This window comes from Coccomyxa subellipsoidea (assembly GCF_000258705.1).
Source record: "Coccomyxa subellipsoidea C-169, whole genome shotgun sequence".
NCBI classification, from domain to species: domain Eukaryota; kingdom Viridiplantae; phylum Chlorophyta; class Trebouxiophyceae; family Coccomyxaceae; genus Coccomyxa; species Coccomyxa subellipsoidea.
The window spans coordinates 443,189-463,772 of record NW_005178019.1 but is presented as its reverse complement, the minus strand read 5'-3'; the positions used below and the strand labels follow the sequence as shown (position 1 = coordinate 463,772).

At 52.4% G+C, this 20,584-nt stretch overlaps 5 protein-coding genes across 5 annotated transcripts; 2 read left to right on the top strand and 3 right to left on the bottom strand.

Annotated features, from left to right (window-relative positions):
• Positions 1 to 491: 491 nt before the first annotated feature.
• COCSUDRAFT_60340 (hypothetical protein) lies at positions 492 to 1,351 on the top strand (the record flags this gene model as incomplete). The annotated part of the gene is made up of 2 exons (XM_005642862.1): positions 492 to 592; positions 1,072 to 1,351. 2 exons carry the CDS (start codon positions 492 to 494, stop codon positions 1,349 to 1,351), a joined length of 381 nt encoding a protein of 126 aa, XP_005642919.1.
• Positions 1,352 to 1,553: 202 nt separating this feature from the next.
• COCSUDRAFT_68319 (hypothetical protein) lies at positions 1,554 to 7,652 on the bottom strand. The gene is made up of 10 exons (XM_005642861.1): positions 7,586 to 7,652; positions 7,024 to 7,222; positions 6,187 to 6,368; positions 5,726 to 5,861; positions 5,398 to 5,453; positions 4,750 to 4,920; positions 4,115 to 4,231; positions 3,756 to 3,897; positions 3,334 to 3,496; positions 1,554 to 3,008 (listed from the first exon to the last, which is right to left on the bottom strand). Exons 2-10 carry the CDS (start codon positions 7,078 to 7,080, stop codon positions 2,752 to 2,754), a joined length of 1,281 nt encoding a protein of 426 aa, XP_005642918.1. The 5' UTR covers positions 7,081 to 7,222; positions 7,586 to 7,652; the 3' UTR covers positions 1,554 to 2,751.
• A 1,259-nt stretch (positions 7,653 to 8,911) lies between these two features.
• COCSUDRAFT_31755 (PRENYLCYSTEINE methylesterase) lies at positions 8,912 to 15,336 on the bottom strand (the record flags this gene model as incomplete). The annotated part of the gene is made up of 10 exons (XM_005642860.1): positions 15,287 to 15,336; positions 14,698 to 14,845; positions 14,187 to 14,321; positions 13,518 to 13,662; positions 12,934 to 13,040; positions 12,457 to 12,500; positions 11,961 to 12,066; positions 11,057 to 11,284; positions 10,138 to 10,245; positions 8,912 to 9,124 (listed from the first exon to the last, which is right to left on the bottom strand). The coding sequence occupies exons 2-10, from the start codon at positions 14,797 to 14,799 to the stop codon at positions 8,912 to 8,914; spliced, it is 1,188 nt and encodes a 395-aa protein (XP_005642917.1). The 5' UTR covers positions 14,800 to 14,845; positions 15,287 to 15,336.
• A 1,236-nt stretch (positions 15,337 to 16,572) lies between these two features.
• COCSUDRAFT_26375 (hypothetical protein) lies at positions 16,573 to 18,193 on the top strand (the record flags this gene model as incomplete). Its single annotated transcript, XM_005642859.1, has 3 exons — positions 16,573 to 16,790; positions 16,942 to 17,036; positions 17,288 to 18,193. A coding segment is annotated over exon 3 (900 nt), but the record flags the coding sequence as incomplete, so codon positions are not given.
• Positions 18,194 to 20,269: 2,076 nt separating this feature from the next.
• COCSUDRAFT_9849 (hypothetical protein) lies at positions 20,270 to 20,503 on the bottom strand (the record flags this gene model as incomplete). The annotated part of the gene is made up of 1 exon (XM_005642858.1): positions 20,270 to 20,503. A coding segment is annotated over one exon (234 nt), but the record flags the coding sequence as incomplete, so codon positions are not given.
• Positions 20,504 to 20,584: the final 81 nt, after the last annotated feature.

Genomic DNA, 20,584 nt, shown 5'->3' with positions numbered 1-20,584 from the left:
TCAATAGATTCTGCAAGTCTGACGCACCTTGCCAAATCTCCCCTCTTTGTCTGTCAGCCGTTAGAGGACCTCAACCTTCCCTGACACTTGACATGCGTGGTTGCCCACAAAGAGGGGCCTACAAATGTTTTCATAGCCTACAGAAGGAGTGCAAGATAAAATTCGGTGGGACAACCATTTTGCAGGAGCATCCCTGCTTCCCTTCTTACCTGATGAGTATTATTCACGTTCCAGCAGCGCAGTGACCCGGGCCCATCCTGCGCATGCACACTGTGCAGCCACTAAGGCTGCTTTGCCTGTCTAGAACGAGATGTGGGAATTTTGGAATTCTGATTTCGAATATTCAAATTTGATTTTTTCTGAAGTTTTGTCATCGCTGCTAAGCAGGCTTCAGCATGGCTGGCATGTGCTCCTCGGTCTTCGAGGCATCTGCGAGCTGCGCCGATCTGACCCTGGAAGAATGCGCCGATGCGATGCGTGCCTAGCTTGCAATGACGCCTGCTCCGGTGGCACTCGTGACAGACAAGGGAATTGTTGCGCTCAGAAGGGGCCTCGATGCGTTGGCTGCCCACCTCCCGGCCGCTGATCAAGTGTGAGTGGCCTTCCTCCCAATATTGGGTGTGACATATATCCAAAGATTGCCATGTGCCTTGGCTTTAGAGTTATGAGTAATTTTTCAGCCCCTAGATTACATCTAAGAGCAAAGTACAAATAATAAGAAAATGGTATGCTATGAGGTGCACGATGTGCTTTGTTTTTAGGTGTATGCCTTCCTTGTGAAGGGAGAAGGATGGCGCAGTCCCAGCATTTGCGAATGCAAATGCAAAGCCGGGGGAATTTAGATTCGTTCTTAGAAGCCTGCAGATCTACCAGGGATTGCTTGTGCTCAGCAGGCCTTTTAGAACGCTTTACTTACCAAGTGCTGACGCGATTCTGTGCGCCTGAGCATGAGAGCAAAGCCTCCCACGTCAAGCCTTCGGTTTTTTTCTGCTCTTGGTTCTAGTTCCCATTTTTCGGATTTCAAAAGGGGGTTTAGCACAGTAGAATTCACAGACCAGCACGCGTGTGCAGTCCAACTCTGGAGGAGGTCAAGGCAGAACTCAAAGCGAACGAGCCGCCGAAAAACGGCCGCGAAGCAATTGGCGGCGCCGGCGCGCCGCAGCTTGCCGGCCGGGCGACCCCCGGGGGATCCCCCGTTCCGGCCCACCGCAAACTGCAGCAGGGGGGGACCACCCTTCACCCGCCACTTAACGCACGCCTCCTGCCAGGACTCCGAGTCGGCCCTCGCCGCGCTGAGTCACCACTGCGGCGCTCCAGTGCCTGTTCTGGACGCGCAGCCGCCGGCGCCTGATCAGGAAAGCTCTGTGACGTCGCCCAATGGAAAAGCGGCGTGACCGGTGCCAGATCAGGAAACTTTGAAAGCGGCACCTCATGAGGACGCGGCGGAGCCATCGCCAGGACAGGCACCGGCGTCAAACGCTGAGCTGGCGGCTGCGGCGCCAAATGCAATGCTGGGATGTTTTGGACACCACTTTTGGGAGGATGTTGAGGTTGGATCTTAGGACCAAGCCCGATATGTGCAATTGGCCATCAGATTACAATGCTAGCTGAGGGCCCCTAGGGCCTTGCCTGAGAAGGGCATGATTCGATCGAAGTTGACAGCATGGATTACTATCATGGTACAGATAGTGTTGTAACGGGGTGACACAATGGGACACTTCCAGTGATGCTAGCTAGTCTATAGTGCTATCCTATGCTATATGCTAGCTAGACTATAGTCTTCACGTTCTCTTAAAAAGACTAAACACAAAAAGAAAGTATGCACCGCCTTCCCTACTTTTCATCCAGGTCATGTAAGTTGTAAGACATAATTATTATATTGTAATAACATCAAGTAATTAGAAAGATTGTCAGCCAACAAACTTTCTCAGGAGGAGTCCATACTATCCAAAGGCTGGCGCTCAAAACAGAACTGAAAGATGCATGCGCACATTGGCCATGTGCAGAACTGGCTTCATGCTCCCTTTGACCCACAATAACGCCACGGCCAGGTCATCAATGACCAAGTTCACAATCTTGTATAAATCGTCTTTCATCAGAGCCCACAGAACTCCTTATAATTGCAATGAGGACACGGCAGGGTGAAGTTTCATATTGTTCAATTGGAGTCGGGTACCCCTGGGCTACTCTATCGCCCCTATTGACTAAAAGTCCTTTTGAGCAGAGGAGAAACTCAACAACCTTCCTCCACCATGCTAGACCTTAAAATCACTCCGGCCTATCATATTGTAGCCGCATCTGTAAATACCGCCGTCTATACTTGCGGATCAGGCCACATGGCAGTTTAGGCGGTACTTTGTTCTCCAAAACAGCGGTAGTTTGAGCTCACCTAAGGTTGCATCCGCGATCGTTAACACACGAAAGCCAAACCCAGCCTTCAGCGGGCTCAAGATCAATCACGCCATACAGAGGCCTGCTGACTATTTTGGCGGCATGCCCCATGGCATCAATTCATATTCCCCCGAAAGTTGTCTGGCCAGCTTTGTAGTTGCTCATGCAAGGAACACATGCTTACATATCATGGCCATGTTCAGTGTAATGTCAATGTCAAAGCAGAGCGGGTTTGCCACAGCCCTTGACCATTTTAGTGATAAGGTGCATTCAGTTTTCTTGCAGGGCACCAAATTGCGCCTCCCTTACGGCTGGGCACATGCTAAGACATACGAACACATAAGTCTCACGCCTCCCGCTCTACATGGGTTTTGGCGCTTCAGCACCGCCCATTGCCGTGTCCGGTGCTGGGGCCACTGCGTCCGCAGCTGCAAAAGGCAATGAGTCGTAGATCTCTCCATGGAACAAGTCTGTCGGCGGCTTTACGTCAGGGTGCACATAATTCAGGTCCCGGAACAGATTGAGAGGGTCGAACGCCGCCTTCACTCCTTCCAGCCTGGTGAAAATGCCCGCCTCATATGATTTTCTGGCGTCGTCGGCTTCCGCAAACATAAGTTCTGCAGCCAAACACAAGACAGCCAGCTCAGCAAGCGCATTAGACATGAGGCTTTTGGTGCCACGGGTAACGTCATTAAAGGGCAAAATAACATGCATGCGTGCAGTGACAACGCTCCCATTGACATTAAGGAGCGGTGTTTGCAGTGTTCATTTAAGTATTAATTGCTCCAAGGCTTCACACCTCACGTTGTGTACAGCCCCAGCAGATTCTCCACACAGAGTATTTGTAAAAATTCCAACACTTCAAAGGGGCCTTAGACACTTCACTCTTTAGGATAAAAAAGACATCAAAGAAAAAAAAAGCTACGGTGCAGAGGGACTCACGGTTGATATAATTGCCCGCCACATAGGGCTTGACGGCTGCGCTTGATGCTTTGACATAAGCAATGTGCTCTGCATCGTTTGCTGGGACATTCCAAGTGTCTCCCACAAAGATGTAGAAAGAACCACGGAAGCTCCAAGCATCTGGTGTGAAATAGGCAGCGTCCTGCAAAGCGAAAGATGTGAAATGCAGAGCAATTTGGAAATTTGTCTCTACCAATGTAGCAAGCCTGCCTCTCATAACGTAGCATGCGTCAAGAATCTGGAGAATGGTCAGTGCATTGCACGTTTGTCAATACTATAGGCTCCAAGGAGCGGTGTCTTGATATAATACTATCAGCTGGCGCTTGATGGAAGCAGCTCCCCACAGCATCGGGTGAGTACGGACTACATGCAGCCAACAATACAGGTACATCCAGACTCACCTCGCCCTCGGGCAAGCTCGGGCCTGGCAAGATGCTGATAGAGAGTGTATCGAAAGGGGCTGCCTTGATCTGAGATATCACTGCATCGATGAGCCCGGTTGGTAGGTTCCCGCTTGTCAAAGTGTCATTGGCAGTGAAATATCTGCATGCGCATCAGAACAAAGAGTCGTCAATCAGAGTATTACGAGAAGCGAGCATCTTTGGCCTACCTTTCTTGCTATATGCTGCCACAACAGGGTCACATGACATGATATTATGCAGTGGCCGTGCGCCTCAAGCAAGCACAGAAAAGTGACTGAATGGACTAGGGAGGGGCTGATGGCAAATTCTTTTTTAGACCAGCCAATAATGGAGCTCACGTGTTCCAATAGGTAGCAGCCTTCAGATTGCCGCATTCAACAACACTCTCTTCCTTTGAGAAGCTCAAGTAATCCGTTTCCGTGTACAATTGGCCCGGCTGGGAATTGCTGGATGCCCTGCGCATCACGGATCAACCCTTGAAGTGTGTTTGCCCTCAAAATAAATTTCACAGACAATGAGGCTAGAGCAAGATGCTTGTCCCGTATGTGCCATACAAGACCCTTCTGGGAATCACTACATGCCGTACGTGTCATGTTAACCTTGCTAAGCACAGCAAAATCAGCCCAGATGCAGCCTTGAAGATTGGCGATGAGAGAGGCTTCTCAAGTTCACAATTATTGAACCATGGCATGTCAGCAGACTGGCAGCTCAAGAGCAGAGCCACTTGTGCTCTGCCTCATGCTGAGCTCGTGGAGCTGTGACTAGCTACAGTCAATTTTGCTGCAAGCATATTGTGGCATGACAGATTGTGCGGCGCATGCAGTGGATGCCTTGCAAGAGACGATTCCCTCCACTGAACCCCCAATTCCGCCGAACAAGTCAGACAGACGTTGTCCAAGAGTCATGAACTCCTACCAACCAAGCACTCATGCCAGCATGCAGAGGACTGTATAGATGCTGCCAACGAAATTACCTGGGCACAGCGTAGGTCGCCACCTGCTGAAAGAACGCCTCGGTTGCTGCTGTTGGCGGGCCGAGATTGAAAGCGTTGAAGTACACAGTTGCAGGCTTGCCATTCCCGGCAGGGGAAAGCACGATGAAAGGATAGATTTGACGAGGAGATGTTGCAGTGATCCCGGCAGACCTGCATGTGACATGATCCTCCATGTCAACATACGTCAGGTGTGCTTGTCCCAAAGACTTGCAAAAGTCTCTCAGGCCTGTTTGACTGGACCAGCACTAGACCATGCTCCATTGAGGAGAGGTTGTGCTACGATTGACCTCTGCAACTCTACAGCAAGCATGTGCACATTTGGCTGTTGCTTGCGCAATTCCTTGCTGATGCCATGTGCTCTTCCCATCGAGGCAATCACATGGATTGAGTGCACCGCAGCAGCTCTTCGTAGCTAAGCTTGCAGCGCATGGTGACATGTCCGGAGCATGCAATATGCTATTCTGTGGACAATATGCTAACCCCGGCGCTGCATTTGGGCCTTGAAGCCTGACATAAGCTGATTGTTGTGCTGGCTAGTAGCGATTGCGAGATGGACTTACTTGCACATGGTTCATACTAAGAAACAACTTCACAGCGAGCTGTGGCTTGAGGCTCCAGGAAGCTTACCATGCCATGACCTCTGCAGCGATGTCAATGGAGAAGGTGTAAGCAGCCAACTGCACCTGCAGGCGCCAGTTCAACAGACACTTAGTAGAGATTCAGCGCAATACAGGCTGCGATGCGCAACCTCTCGCCAATCAGAGTCATGGAAAATCTCATACGCGGTGCAATCACTCTTGGGAATGGCAGCTCTTTTGCAGAGTCAATGACTGTCCAGTGCATTGCCACTGCGTCTTCTGATGAAGCACGCACCTAAAATCACTCCAGAAGCTGGCAGCATGACCACTGCAGTGCCTTACAATGCAGCAAAGCAGGGAGGTGCTGTGATGCGCACATTGTCGGGGATGGCAAAGGCGTGAGTGGTGTAACTGATGGCTACTCCCAGTGCCCCACCAGCGCCTCTGAAGCCCCAGAACAGTTCGGGGTCGACTTCCGGACTGATTGTCTTACGAACGGCCTTCTTGTCCGCCCTGCAGGTCACCATGCTTGCAACTGACAGGGGAGCAAGGGCCTCAGCATTGCAACACTGCACTGCGAAAGCAAAAGCGCCCGCATGATCCCTTTTGCATGAGCTGCAGAGCCTAATCAGATGCAAGCACTGTGTCACAAGCTGCTGAAGGGCTTAGCAAACCACGGCAAGGCGGACGCAGGAAGGCCCAAATGGCAGTAACAGCGCTCGCGGTATTTGTGAATTTTGCCGCACCAGGCAGGTATGGGACCCTGGCCATTACCCATGTTACCTGAAGATATGAATTGAGTCCAAGCACTGCCAATCTAGGCACAAGGGAGACTCACCCGACAGTAACAACATCTATGCTTTGAATAAAGTCTGCAGCGACGCCATGGTAGCGCAACACAAAGCCGAGGCCGCCTTGCAGCGCAAAGCCGGCAACGCCGACATTGAAACAAGTACCGATGCTGGGCAAGCGCTTTTTTGGGACCAGCGCTGCTGCCACCTCACCGCTCTTCACTCCCATCTGCAGAATTAGAGCTGAAGTCAGCCTGGTGTTTCAGCTTGCGCGTTAGCATGGATGCAACATGCTGCACACAAGACCGTGCACATGCCTCCAGTCTTGGATGACTCACGAATCAATGAAAATATACAAGGAGCAAAAGTATCTATGCGCCAAGCGGCAGGTGCAGGCTATTTTCAGCTGCCATGGACTTGGACTTGAGGTTGTCTGGGATGTCAACCTATAAATGTCATCTGACACTACCAACTCTCGATGTTTGAGTGCCCACAGTGTTGGGAACGGGCGCAGAAACACCTTGAGCTATCATGCTGATGCCGGCAACCTTTCTGGTATTTACAAGTGCACCAGACATTAGGATATCAGACTGCGCAAAAACGCTTACTGCAGCAATGTTGCATGCCCGAGTATGTAAATTCACACAAACATGTGATTCGCTGGGCTGCAGAGGGCACTCCCAGCGAGCAAAGGCATTCTCTGGCATGACAATGTATCGGCAATGCTTGACGGCATGGTAGCAAGCTGGGTTGCGGGGTCGAGGAGACGGCATGCAGCTTCTCCTGATGGCGAGAGCGCTTTCAAGAGTGCCATGCAAGCCGGAATATCTCTTGTCAGGACACTGTCTCAACATTCCTTGGAGCTCGTTGGCAGGAGGACTTGCCTGCACGGTGGCCAGGTTAGTGGCCGCGTCAAAGTCGATAGCTTTCAGCTTCTCCATGATGATGGTGACTCCGCACTGGGGTAAGGCAACTCCGGAAATCTGGTGCCCGGTGCCCAGGGCAGACACTTTGAGGCCATAGTCTGCTGAAAATTGCACTGCTGCCACAACATCCTCTGGCACATTGGCAGTCACGATGAATCTGCATAGCATGCAAATTCCATGTGTCACACGGTGCTAAATTGCACACAGGGCTGGCGGGATATTGCTTTCCATATTCCGAGACATGCCCCTGCATGGCATGGACGAAATTCGTGCAATAACTGACATTGCACCACGCAGAAGCTCGGAAGCGCCAAATACAAGGACCCTGCGGGAGACTCTCACATACAACATTGCGGCAGGCAAGATGTATACATACATGGCCTAAGTACCACCAAGTATTCCAGTCTGGAGATAAATTGGTAGTGGACAGTGCGCCTTGAAGGCAGCTTTCATGTGCCAGAGCCACACAGACCTCCGAGAATGCCAGGCTTGGGTGAGTGTCTTGGGCTGAGGATCGCACCGTGGCGTGGTATAGACATAAATGGGATCAGTGCCATTCGACAGGCCATCCGGGATGATGCTGGCGCTGTAATGGTAGGAGAAGTGAGTCTTGAGAGCTGTTGGTTCGCTAAGCTTGGCGCGAAACAGTGCGACCTGGAGATCGTTCGGGCCTGCGCAGCACAAAGCTAAACTGTCGCCATGTAAGTGCAAAATTATACAGGCCCATTGTATTTATGGACCCGCTTCACCAAAAGACCGTGCGCCTAAGAGCCGGGTGGGTCAACAGGGTGCGGATGAGTCGATTGCCGGATTGACACACCTGTCAGCAGCGCTGACGCTTTGCATCCCAGCACTGAAACTGCAGGGTGGGCTGGGACAAAGGAGAGCAGTGCGCCAAGCAGCAGAAGTGGGGCTGCTCCCACAGTGTGCCTGCGTAGACAAGAACAGCAAATTTCTCATGAATTTCCTCTCAAACACAATCATGCATATTCAAAGAGCAAGTGCACATCTCACAATCTCGTGGTAACTCTCCTTGGGCATGCAAGGTAATTGCAAGGTCAATAAGGTGCCCGCTGGTCACTTCTATGACGACTGGTCTACGACTTACCGCTTGAGGGCCATGCCGGCGTCCTCGTGAAGAACCACTTTGGAGTATGGCTGCAGCCCTTCGCGCCCCAGGATCGATCTTTGGCCTTGCAACCTCTCCTGGAAGATATGGGTCCTCTCAGAGGACTCCTCTGCTGCTGCTCAGCAGTGCTGCTGCAAGCATTTTGAACCCCAGTAAGCAGGAACGGCGTCGTAGACCGTGGTGGCTGGAATAGATGCTGACTGACTGACTGCTGAGCATCGTTGATGGAGCCAACTGCGCAGCGAACAGTCGCTCTTGCTGCAGTGTGCATCATCTGTAGAAGTTGCTTTTGCGCTGACATGCAAAATGCATGGCTGGCCGTGATGTTTTTGTCTTTATTTTCTGTTCTGGGGTCCCCCCACATGCACTGCCGCAGGGTTTGGAAATTTAGAACGCCACCCATGCATAAGTGATCCCCATTTTGCTTCTAAGGCACACTGTTTGAGCGACACTTTCTGGATCTAGGGTCCGGGAAGCAGCATCTGCAATGGTAACTTCTCCAGATCCCCCGCTGCTCAAAAGGGGCACACTCAAGCAGCCGCGTTGGTCAGCACAGCAGGGCAGAGGTGGGGACTGCATGGGGGACCTCTTCCGTCAGGTCCCCCTGCTGTCTTGAGACTCCCGCATGGCAGAATCCCCATCCAGCAGGATAGCAGCGATGCAACGGGGGAACCCCACCAGGAAGCAGCGAACCAACTCCCAAAGATTCCCCGCTGCTCAAAAGGGACACACGCGAGCGGCTGCATTAATGAGTATCGCGGGGCAGAGGGGGGCCTGCGTGGGGGACCCCTTCTCGCCGGGCCCCCCCGTTTTGGCAGGTCCCCCCACCACCGAAAGGATGTCGCCCACCAGCTGGTCGTGGCCCCCCCGCATCGGGTTCTCTATCAGCGGGCTCGTGTGCGTCTCCCCCTCGTACGATCGCAGCTCCACCTGCGCACAAGGGGAATCACCATGCAGTTAAAATATAGATTTTATATAACACATTTTTTTGCCAAAAAGGTAAGGTACGTCCTGTAGACAAGCTGCAGTCGAAGGCTGCCCCAATCCTGCCCCTTGTTAGACTCGCCAAATCTAAGCAGCCGGAAAATCTTCAAGCAGCACCTCTCTTTTTTCCCTTCGCAAATCCTGCTCCCAGGCAGTGTTGCTTCTGGATGCGCAGTATCATGCCATCCAGGTACATAGGAGGGGGCATACTAGCTTTGGGATACTCACTTCAGACTTAGCCAAACTCTGCCAAAGTCTGGCATCTCTTGTCTAACCCTTCACTTGATGTTGCACATACATAGAGGGTACATTCTTGGGAGTTTGGGCAGTCTGTCATTATTTTGGTGCAAGCAATTAATGTCCATAGAAACTGTCCCAGGTCCAACTGACCCCATGATGGTTAGCAATTTTGTTCAGGCTGGTGCCAGCTATTGAAAAGCTACGAAGAGACCATCTGAGGCCACCATAGAACAATCTGCAGCCCACAACACCCACCCTCGCTGGTTGCCATAAGCAGCATTATATGTCAAATATAATAATCGGTGTCCTCCAAAAGGGGTTCGTGAACCGCGAAGACCCAAATTGGAATAACCGAAAAATAATTTCATTGTTGGCGGGGGGCGGTATGGCTACTGAGTACCGTGCCCACGGTTGATTGGGTTTTGCTTGGGCCTGCCTTTATTCTCAACCATACCCGACTGCTCAACCATAACCCACTTCGTGCTCCTGGGAAGGAGGCATCCTCCTGGCGCGCACATGCAGTGCATCCTACACTGGGGCAGCCCTTTGTACCTATCCAATACGCGCCCTGCATGTATGCCCTATGGCCTCTGGCTTTGGGTTTGCCGACCTGCAATGTAATAATAACTTGCACTGCCCTGCATGTCTCGCATTCGCCCCTGATTTTTCTAAGATGCGCACTTGGCGTGAAAGGGAGGGAGACTCGCCTTGGCGCCGACTTCGAGCAGAGCGTCTCGGAATTGGGTTGCGTTGGAATAGAGGGCGCACGTGTCGCGCGTTCCATGCAGGAGCAGCACCCGGGGGAGGCTCGCCCCCCACTCCACGCCCTGCGATGACATCACCGATGATGTCAGCGCTGACATCACCCACCCACGCCACATCACAGACTGAGATTGCATAATGCAGGAGCTTGACAGGTCTTTTCCTGCTGTGACACAGTTTGGCCTTTCGCTGGCCTCTCTTTTGCCCCAGCCTGCTTGATCCTAGCTACCACGCCAGGTGTCCAGTTTGTCATCTGTGTTGTGCCTTGACGTTATAATTCACCCACTTTAGCTTAGGGTTTAGGGAATATGGATTTAGGACTTAGGATTTAGTATCGACGGGTCGAAGGGTCGATAATTCTATAAGACACAAAGTGGGTGAATTTCAATGCAAGACTGTTGTTGCTCTCATATCTGCCTGACAAACTTCTAAATCGTTCATGATAGGTTTTCTCTGATCCTGTATTTGTGCACCTGCTCTAGTCAATCCCCCACTCGCTTCCACAAAAGGCTTTCTGACCATTGGGAAATTGTCTTGTAGCAGCAGCACATTTCAGCTGCAGCAGCATCCGGCAGCACGTACTAATTGCCCTCCCTGTAGAACGTTAGAGCCATGCAAAACCATGGTGCAAGGATGGAAATAGCCCGCATGTATGAAGGTCTGTAATGTCTCAAAACGGCACTTGTGTGAAGAGTGATCTTTGCAAAAGTGAGAGCGTGCTGTGACCCAGGAGCTCGATGAGAAGAGCTTCAGTGCAGCGCAGCCGTTCACAGACAGGTGCATTTTTCTCACACACATTACTAATGTGGGTCTGTCGCCTAAGTGTAAGAGGCTTGCACGCCTGTACCTTCTGAAAATCATTATATGGATAGGAACAATGCCCACCTTTACGCAGTAGGTAGGAGAGAAGAGCTTCAGAGCGGCGCGGCCGTTGACAGACATGATCCGGTCAAACAGGCGGCGGTAGAGGCCCCGTTGGTTGAAGTGATCCGCCAGGTCGAAGCAATTGTAAACCCCCGAGACGCCGATGAGTGACTGGACCTTGCGGGGGGACCAGGCCGGGAAGCCGCCCGGCAGCTGCGCCTTCTGGTGGTCCTGCTCCGTCTGCGGCAGGAAATTCACATTCAGGTGCAAACTCCAACTCCAGATTCTAAAAACTTGGTGCAGCTTCGTCTGCGGAATCATTCGAATTCGGCTTCAAATCCCAAGTCCAGAATGAAATAATAGCAATCCTGCTTTGTCTGCAACAGAAAATTCGAATTCAAATCCCAAATGTCTAGAGTCCAACTTCGAAAAACCAGCTGTGGAAAAATGAACTGAGGCTACAGCCGGCAGTGACTGCTACTGAGAGAGCATCCTGGGACTCGAAGTGCCCCAGGAATGGCCAAGGTGACATTGTGACAAGTCTGTATACCTGAGCATGGCTTCAGCATGCATCACATGCCTACGGCAGGGCTTAATTGTCACAGGCAGAACCTGTGCCTTGAAATTGCCAACAGCCTGCTTTCCCTCAACTTGTGAGCTCTCCAAGAGGACCACACTTCCAGCAAAAACACAGAACACAGATCGGCCCCAACGGAATTGGGATGTTGGAGTTTTGCTGAAGTGGGTGCTGGCCATATCTATGTATCCCGACAGGCCCAACCTGCAGCATATGCTCCTACTTCTGCATGTGCAGATGCCCATTTCCCTCACATGCATGCGTGCTGGCCTCTGCCAGTGAACGCTGCAAATATGTAAGTCACAAGTGCTAAAACATGATAAGGTAATGATGAGTCACCTGCGTGATGAGCGCCAGCGTGGCGAGCTGCGCGCCGCAGGATTGGCCGACGAGGTGCATGCGAGAGGGATCGCCCCCGTGCTGCTGCGCATGGTGCAGCACCCACCTGATACATACACCCACACCACCTTGTCAGTCACCTTCCTTCCTCCCATGAACGACTGAAAATCTGCCTGGAGGGCGTGCAGCAACGAAGGAGGATTGGCAGAAACACTGGCGTCAGAGTCAAGTCAAAGCTCTCGGGCGGACATGAAAAGAGGGATCCCAAAGAGACGAACAAAGGATCCTGGCTCGGTCCGTATCTATTTACTCATGCTCAGGTTTAGGCTGGAAAGCCTGTTGTGCATATTGTTGCATTCACAACAGTTGCAGGTGTGAAGTGATTGCATTTCCTCGTGGCACCCACCTGATCCCCGTGTTGCAGTTCTTTAACTGCATTATAATTTTGTTTTGTTCAGTTTTTACGGTACAATTCAGGTTAGGGTTGAGATTTCACCTGATCCCCGTGTTGCAGTCCCGTAGCATGTCCAGCACAGTACCCTGCAGCGTTGTGATCAGTCACTTATAATGTAATTTATAAACGTCGCCTGTGTTTCCTGGAAGAATGAGACAATGTGTTTGGCTGCCCAGGCCACAGTAAGGCTGCCACAAACACCTACGCCTTGCCGGGCAACAATGTGGCCAGCATGTAACCGAATAGCTGAATCAAATAGCGAATCCAGCTGTTCTTATCATATATTTTAGAGACCTGTTGGGAGCCACCTGGGGCTCACTGGTCTTGTAGGCAGTCTGTCACTGCCCAGTGCAGTGTGGTCTGGTGTGGAGTATACCGCAACTAAATTGTCATGCCTGGCAAAAGTTCGCACCCAAGCAATGCAGGCGGCATGTGATTCACGTGTGAATTTGACATTGCAAAGCAAAGACTCAATTGCCATCACACTACGATGGATGATGGACATGCAGAGGGTCTGACCTGCGGGAAATTCCTGTAGTCGAGGCAGTACACGATAACGCCGTGCTTGCTCAGCCGCCGCCCCAGCAGCGACCCCCACGCCTTGTACCCAATAGTCCACGCACCCCCTGGAGTCACCCCCGGAATATAAACCCTATTGCCCAGACGTACTCCTAGCTGCCCAGGAATTGGAAAATGTGCATTGGTACTAATAACACACTTGCCCAAGCCCTTCCAAGATGCCATAGTGGCCACCAGGAGGCGCCAAGCCTCTTTGTGGGCCTTTCACACTGAGCATTTCGGAATATCTACCAGCGCCTTTCTGGCTGATGCATGGTCCATTCGAATTCAAGGGCCCAAGTGCACGCGTCTGACAGGCTTGCTATAGCTTATGCATGCCAGCCTACAGCATGTGTCGGTGCAGCAGCAAGGTCTCTTGCCAGAATGTCAGCCAAATGATTATTCGCGTATTGAATTGATCAGCAGGACAGCTGATAGCGTGCACACTGGACTTTCGCCCATGTCAGCCCTGTGCCTAGTCATCCCACGAGGAAATGTATAAGTGTCTGTATATGCCAAATTCCCATTACTGAGGGGTGACTAACCAGTTATGTAGATGACTACGGGGAAACCGCCCTCCGGCACCGTCTGACTCGCGGGCGGTCTGTGGATGTCGAGCCGATTACGGGCCGCCGCACCATACACTACGGACCGCGTGACCCGCGGCGAGAAGAAATAATACACCGCCATCTGCGCACCCCACATGCAAGATTGATGTCTATGAATACTAGGAATCAGGATATTTCTGCCAAAACTCTATATATTCTGTTATAGGGTGTACACTGCAACGCCCTTGTAGTTCACTTACCTGGCACCGGCAGTTGCGCATGCCGCCTGCAGTGCTTGGATGACTTTGGCAGAGCACGCACTACACTCTAGTTTTTCTGTTGTGTACCGTCCACGGTTTCGTGAGTCTAGTGAATCTCAGGCAAGCCATATGGCAGGCACACGCCCAAAGACACGAGGTGATTTGCTCGTCTGGAAAACAGCAGATTCGATTCTGCCACCCGCTAGCTCCGGCAACAGGGCATCATGGCGAACACAGCAAACCAGACTGAAACGTCAAGCTTCATTGCAGCAGCAGCAATTGAGCTCACAGATTCTGCATCGTGCTTTATTCCATCTGGATATTTTTCTAGGGTACACCAGAGGGTTGTTTATTCAAGGGTTTAGAGTCTCTAAGTTTTATGTTTGGGTTGAGAATTTGCTCGCACCTGAATGAAGCCTGGCAGCAGGAGCATGGCGTACAGAATCAGTCGCAGCAGTTTCCCAGTCCACTGAGTTCCCAGACCCAGGTAGGAGTACAGCGCAATGGTCAGGCGAGCCACCAGAAATGTCTCTTCCAATGCCTGTCACAGGAATTTCAATATTTTCAAAAAAAGGATCTTCGGTAGAACAGCAGTGGGCACAAGCCCTGGACATACCTGATGCGGCAGCAGCAAAGTCACAAATTCGGGTTATCCCCTTCTCTGGGATCTGATTGTGGCGTGCCTGGAAACGGAAATGTACAATGGCATGTGCGCACATGCGCGCATGCAGCTCGAGGACTAGAAAATTCGTGTGCTCAAGGCATTAAATGGACCTCCCGCTCTCCTCTGTGTGTAACAGGGCAAGCAAGGTGTGTGAATCCCCGCAAACCCTGCTCAGGTCGTGTGAATTCGGGCTCTTCTCTGACCACTCCACGAAAGCTACAAGGGTCATGTGATGACTCATGTGATGACTCACCACGACCGCGTTTTGCAGCGGCGTGCGCGTCATGATGTCCACCTCCATCAGAGGATCCTGCAACTCGCCCAGTTTTGCGCCGAATATCCGCTGCGCTCGCATTTCCAGTTTTTCCACCGAAGGAGAGGCACCGCCCCATGACAGCGACCTGTGACAAGCAGATAGCTTTATATCTTCGAGTTTTGTCAGAGAGTCCCCTCTCGAGGATCAACACGCCATCCTATTTCTGTTTCGGTCCTCATTGCTCCTTGAGTTTGTTATGTTGCAGTCACTCTTGCTCCCCAAGCAGAAGCCAGTCCTGTTTCTCCCTGCGTTGCTCATTTGATGCAGTGTGTGATCCTATCAGCTGCATGGACATCTGCCAAACAGTGTCGAGTCAGAGAAGCTGCCAAGGATCACTGCATGCCTCAACCCCGCCCAGAGAATCTCACGAGGTGGCTTTGTAACCACCAAGGCCCACAGAGAGACTCGGAATCAGGATCGGAACATACGGTAAATCTTTATTTTGAGTCCTGTGAAGTAAAGGCAGCGCATGCATTCAAGGCTTCTGTGAGAGCAGTTGCAGTGGCACAAGTGGTGTAATAGACACCTGGATACACTGCGGGCGACAAAAGACTTCCTCCTGGGTTGGTCTGGCGAGGGCGGCCGCGGAGGCGGGCTGGCAGGAGACGCCTGTCAGACAAACACACAAGAAATTCAGCGCACTTCAACAGAAGAATGTTGACAAACCAGACAAGTCCAGCCACCAGGCTATGATCTGCAATGGCTGAAAGTTCTGCGACATAAGAGTGTTGACAAACTGATCTTGTTCAGCCATCATGCTATCTTCTGCACCGGCTGAAAGTTCTGCAATTCCCTGCGCCCAACGGCTCTTATGGCGCTTAGAAAATGTATTCCGTTCCTTTGGGACTGGCCTCAAATCCTGTGGAGCCGAGTTAACCGGACATCCAGGTGATGATAGGTGGTACTCCTTCGAGCTTTGCTGTGGGAAGAGCGGACCTGGGATTGCTGCCCATCGATGTCCAGAGCTGGCATTTCTCCTGGCAGGGACAGGTGATCCGCGTTCCTAGTTGGCATTCATTCCGTTCCAGACACCCTCAGGCTTCTCCAGGTCCTCTAGTGTGTCCAGTACTGATGTTGTTTCGTCCGCTGTAACTCACCTGCCAGCACAGTGTATATGTTGAGAGAAAGAAATCGTGCTGAATTTGGGATAATGAACACAGGATTGGCCTTGTCAGGGAAAATGATCGACACCAAAAGTACCTCGAGGGCTTCCCTCAAGTCCACCGCTCCCTTCAAATCACAGCACCAGCTGGTTGGAAACTTGGCAGGAATTTCCTGAGAATATTGTGACCGGTCAAATATTTTGTAAGATTTGTTTGTACGGTACCCCTTGCTTATAGGATGAGAGATTGAGTATTGGACTGTGGTTTTCCGCGCGAAAAACGATGAGCGTGCAGTATATACTTGATCTACTATCTTAGCATTTGTTTAATGCCGTGTTTTGCTTCACCTCTCCCTCGAACAGGCCTCACTGCTGGAAATGTACCTTTTCTGTAACGTCCGCAGGACGGCTTTGTCGAGCCAACACCTGTCTCAGCGATGGTGACGAAGATCTTTCATACAACCAGACCCTGCTTAGTAATATGGAACCAGGAAACATCAGACCTTTTCCATGAGCTGACGATGGACTTGAGAGTGCATGTAGGGTTTTTGACATGTCCCCACATCGTGCATCCTACTCTGTCGGGCAAAATCCACTACTTTAGTGGACATGCACTCCACTACATTAGTGGATTTGGCTCTCTTTCTGAGCACGCCCCTTCGGGGCGTGCAATAACAAAAGCAATGCTGCACATCCTTCAGATTTACCTACAACAATCTCAGCATTGCATAGTACCTCCGTCAAGCTAATTATTTCGGTCAAGCCTGTATCTATAGGATCGTGCGCTACTCGTTTCTGCGAAGACAGCAATGCCATTTGCCAGGTTACCGTTGCAAAGTAGGATTTGAAAGGGGGGTGGGACGGCCGCAAATGTTTATGGGAGTAATTTAAACGAATTCTTGAAGTCTTCTGTCGCTGGCCATGTGAGGTTCGCACTTTTGCCGGTTTTTTGGCATCCCCATCCTTGACTTGTTTGGACTCAGCTAATCGAATGTCACGACCATCGACGTGCATGTCTACTTCTTTCGTAGTGACTGCATGCCCTGCCAAGCCAATTCCTTGAAATGAAATGCGTGCAGGCAACACAGAGCGTTCACCTGAATTGAGCACTGATGCACCGGACAGACACTGAAGTCGTCTACAATCTAAACCAACATCAAGTTCAATTGTTCTGGTGAGCGTTACGATCCCTCTGCTGCTGTGAGTAGCCGTGGGTGTCTGCCCTGACCTGGCTTTGCTTGGAATGCCAATCTGATGAGGAGCATCTGGAGAGGACTGTGCACCCCAAAGAGTAGCAAGTAGCCCAGGTGCTTGTAAGGATAGTTGTATCACTTGTACTAGAAGGCATGCTGCTGATGTACTTCTCATTCCTTTAATGTCCTGGTGGATCACTTGCAGAAACCGTTGTGTGATGACTTCATGCAGGACGAATGGTCAGGAACAAGAGGTGGAGGGTCAGTGTCAAGGTGATACCATCAGCCGACACTCCTGCTCTGCTGCAGCCAGGCCGCAGATTTGGGAGGAACCTAGGCAGCACTGTGGCAACATCTGCACCGAGGGGACCCCGGAGGCCGGCCAGCGCCCTTCCATCCTGGCGGATCCCTGCAAGAAACACAGCTCAGCAGGAAGAACAGCAGGATGGCTTTGCAGATGGAGATGGAGAAGCCGCTGCTGCCTATTATCAGCCTCCGCCCTCACGCCGGCGTCTGCGGAAACAGGCAGCTCAAGAGGATAATAGACGGCTGCACCAAGCATGGGATGCGTGCTTTGATGACAATGTATTCAGGAACACATGTTTCCAAGCTGGTCAGCCTGCACGCCAAGCAGCACTGAAGCAGCAGCTGCAGGCAGAGTTTTTGACAGCTGCCAGAGCAGCCCTGCCCGCTTGCAGTCCATGCAGTCAGGCTGGGAGGGTGGGATCAGTGTGGGAGCAGGTGGAGACGATCAGCAGGCTTGTGTATGTCTCGATCAGCGGCAGGACAGAGGTCAGCCCCCCAGCATTCAGGTGTGGCGGGTGCAGTGCCGCCTTCACAGTCGATCCTGTGAGCATGGGATGCTTTCCTGCAACGCCACAGAGGCCGCTGGTTTACTACTCTGGAGCGCTCATGTTGCAGACGCATGAGCTCAGCCTCGCCAGCCCAACCTCAATGGTCGCCTGGACTAGCGCCCTGGAGGAGGTGCACGTCAGGAACGGCTGTGTGCCGTACGGGCAACTGAGTGGCCTGCCCAAAAATATCTGGAGGAACCTCCCAGTGGCGGTCAGACAGTGGCGCAGAATGGACATCGCCACACATGACCTCAACAGGCTTGGCGTGCAGCCCATCTGTTCGGAGGCAGGGCTCAGCGGTGACTCAGACTTGCAGCTCGGCCAGCCGCCGCCGCCCCAGGAGAACACTCAGAGGGAAGCAGCAGCGTCGTCATCGCCACCAGAAATGGAAGCAGGCAGCCTCGCGGCTCAAACTGGCAGAGATGCAGCTGAGGTGGGCCCGGCGACCCAGGAATCTCTGGACAGTCGTGCCTCCGGGGGCCCCACTGTGCAGTGTCCTTGCTGCTTTCGCACTTGCGTGGCAGCCATTGCTGACGCCTGCCTGGGACTCACGCAGCTCAGGGCGGCGGGCAAAGCCTCTGATTTCCTGCAGCCGAAGCTGCCCTATAGCCCCTTCATTGCTGATGAAGAGGTGAAGGCCTTGCTCGCTCAACGGAAGGCCTTGGACCCGGCGGCGCTGGAGCGGCCGGTCTGCTCTCAGTTCGTTGCTGCCACGCCAACCGCCTCAGACACGCAGCTGCGCCTATATGTGCAAGTGAGTCTCCTCGCATTTTTCTGGGATCTTGTTGCGCTTACTGATGTTGGCATGCATCTCATATATCCATGATTTTTTTCTCTTTTTTTCCTGGCCCCGGCTGGCAAGGGTAATACTTGGCAGCACCCTAGCGTGCCTTGCTTCAGGTGGTAAAAATACTGAATACCATGCCCACGGTTGATTGGGTCTTGCTTGGATCTGGCGAGTTCAACAAGGGGTAGGGTTATGGCAGCCTTAAATTGCAGCTCTGCAGGATGTACCTTGCTTGGCAGGAAAGCGTGTAACAAGAAGATGTGCTGGTGCTTTGGAGCCGGTCTGACACTCCCGCATGTGCTTGTGCGTAGGGCGTGGCAGCAGCAGTTTGCCGCCACGGGTATGTTCTCGTGGCGGCAAACCTGTTCACACCGGAGTGCTTTGTTTACTACGAGTTGCTCCTGCAGCGTCTGCTGAAGGAGTTCAAGCCTGAGGAGGGCAAGGATCTGAAGTACTTCTTCATTGACATTGCTTGCCAGTTTGACCCATATTGGCGAAGGTATAATCTTTCGTCCATCATGCCTGGCGTTTACGTCAAGATGTGCCCTGTACAATTATTGCATGGAACAATTTCACTCCTAGTGTCTAGTACTAGTCATGCTATGAGTGTGTGGATTCGTCGGAGTGCACAGCAGCGTCCCCTTTGAATGGTGATGTGTTGTGCTGGCAGGATGGTTCAAGGAAACGTGGAGGGTATGCCTGGCCTGGCAGTGGGGCCGTGGCATGTGAAGGCTCACATTCCGGCATGCCAAGAAAAGTATGGCGCCCGCCGCATGCTAGCGGCAGGAAACTCCTTTGGTGACAACATTGAACAGGCTTGGGCACATTACAGGAAATTTGCACACATCTTGAAGCGCATGGCGACTGCCACGCGGGAGGACTACATGACGGACCTGGTGAGTTCTCCTTTCATATGATGCAAGCTCTTGTAGATGACATGACAGGACAAGACATGACAGGATGTGCATACTGGTGGAGTTTTTGTAAAGAGCAAATGGGATGCACACCTTTGGAAGATACATAAAGATGCATGAATCACTGATGTCAGGATTCTTACTCGCAGGCCCGTCTTACATGGGAGCACCACTACCAAGGCTGCTTGGAGGAGTTGTACGCGCTGGGTGGCAGTGTGACTCTCGCAGCTGAGGGGCAGCAATCGCTCTCCGAGCAAATGCGGCATGAGCACCGCCGAGTCCTTGAGGGCAAGCTGGCAGCGTGGGAGCGCAGGCACCGGGTACAGCTGCGGTGGGTGGAGGCAGACCGGTTGTACCAGGAGATAGGGGGTCAGCGGAAGAGGTTCATGATTCAGCAGCTACATGCTTCCATTGCAGCCAGGTTCGTGGATTACTACGCCCTACAGAGACAGCTGGAGACAGCGGCATATCGTGAGCGCACTAGCCTGAAGCGGTTGCGGCGCCAGATGGAAGCCATCGTGTCCAAAGTCAGCGATGACATCCTTCAGCTGCGGCGCTGGCATGCCGCCCCTGGGGACTATCAGGGAGCGCAGTATGACTGCCAGCGCTTGACCGCCCCTGGCTTGCTCGCGGCAGACACATTGCCGTGGCAGCGACAATCTGCTCAGGCAGGGTTGCTGGCTAGGAAACTGGCCGCGCTGGCGGAGCAGCAGGAGCGCTTGAAGCGGTGCTCCGAAGAGATGACCATCGTGCGGCGTGAGGCCAGGGATATGGTAGTGTTTTATGAGCACTACGCCCAGCAAGTGCAGCAAGCCGCTGGGAGGGGAGAGCGCCGCCTGCCCAGCGCCCGACAAGTTCCCCATGCGGCGGAGCTGGGGGAGGCGGGTGTGCATGCAGCCCTTGAAGCTTTCCAGCTCGGGCAGCAGGTGGTGCTCCTCTCCAAGCTTGAACAGTATCAGCACTTGGGCGGCATG

Bases quoted from the DNA above. Each gene is read 5' to 3' on its own strand.
- COCSUDRAFT_68319 (XM_005642861.1), bottom strand. From the start codon at position 7,080: ATGGAGAAGCTGAAAGCTATCGACTTTGACGCGGCCACTAACCTGGCC. The intron at 4,921-5,397 runs GTAAGCTTCCTG...TGTCACATGCAG, and splicing joins GCTGCAGAGGTCATGGCATG to GTCTGCCGGGATCACTGCAA. The intron at 3,497-3,755 runs GTGAGTCTGGAT...TTCGCTTTGCAG, and splicing joins CGAGCTTGCCCGAGGGCGAG to GACGCTGCCTATTTCACACC.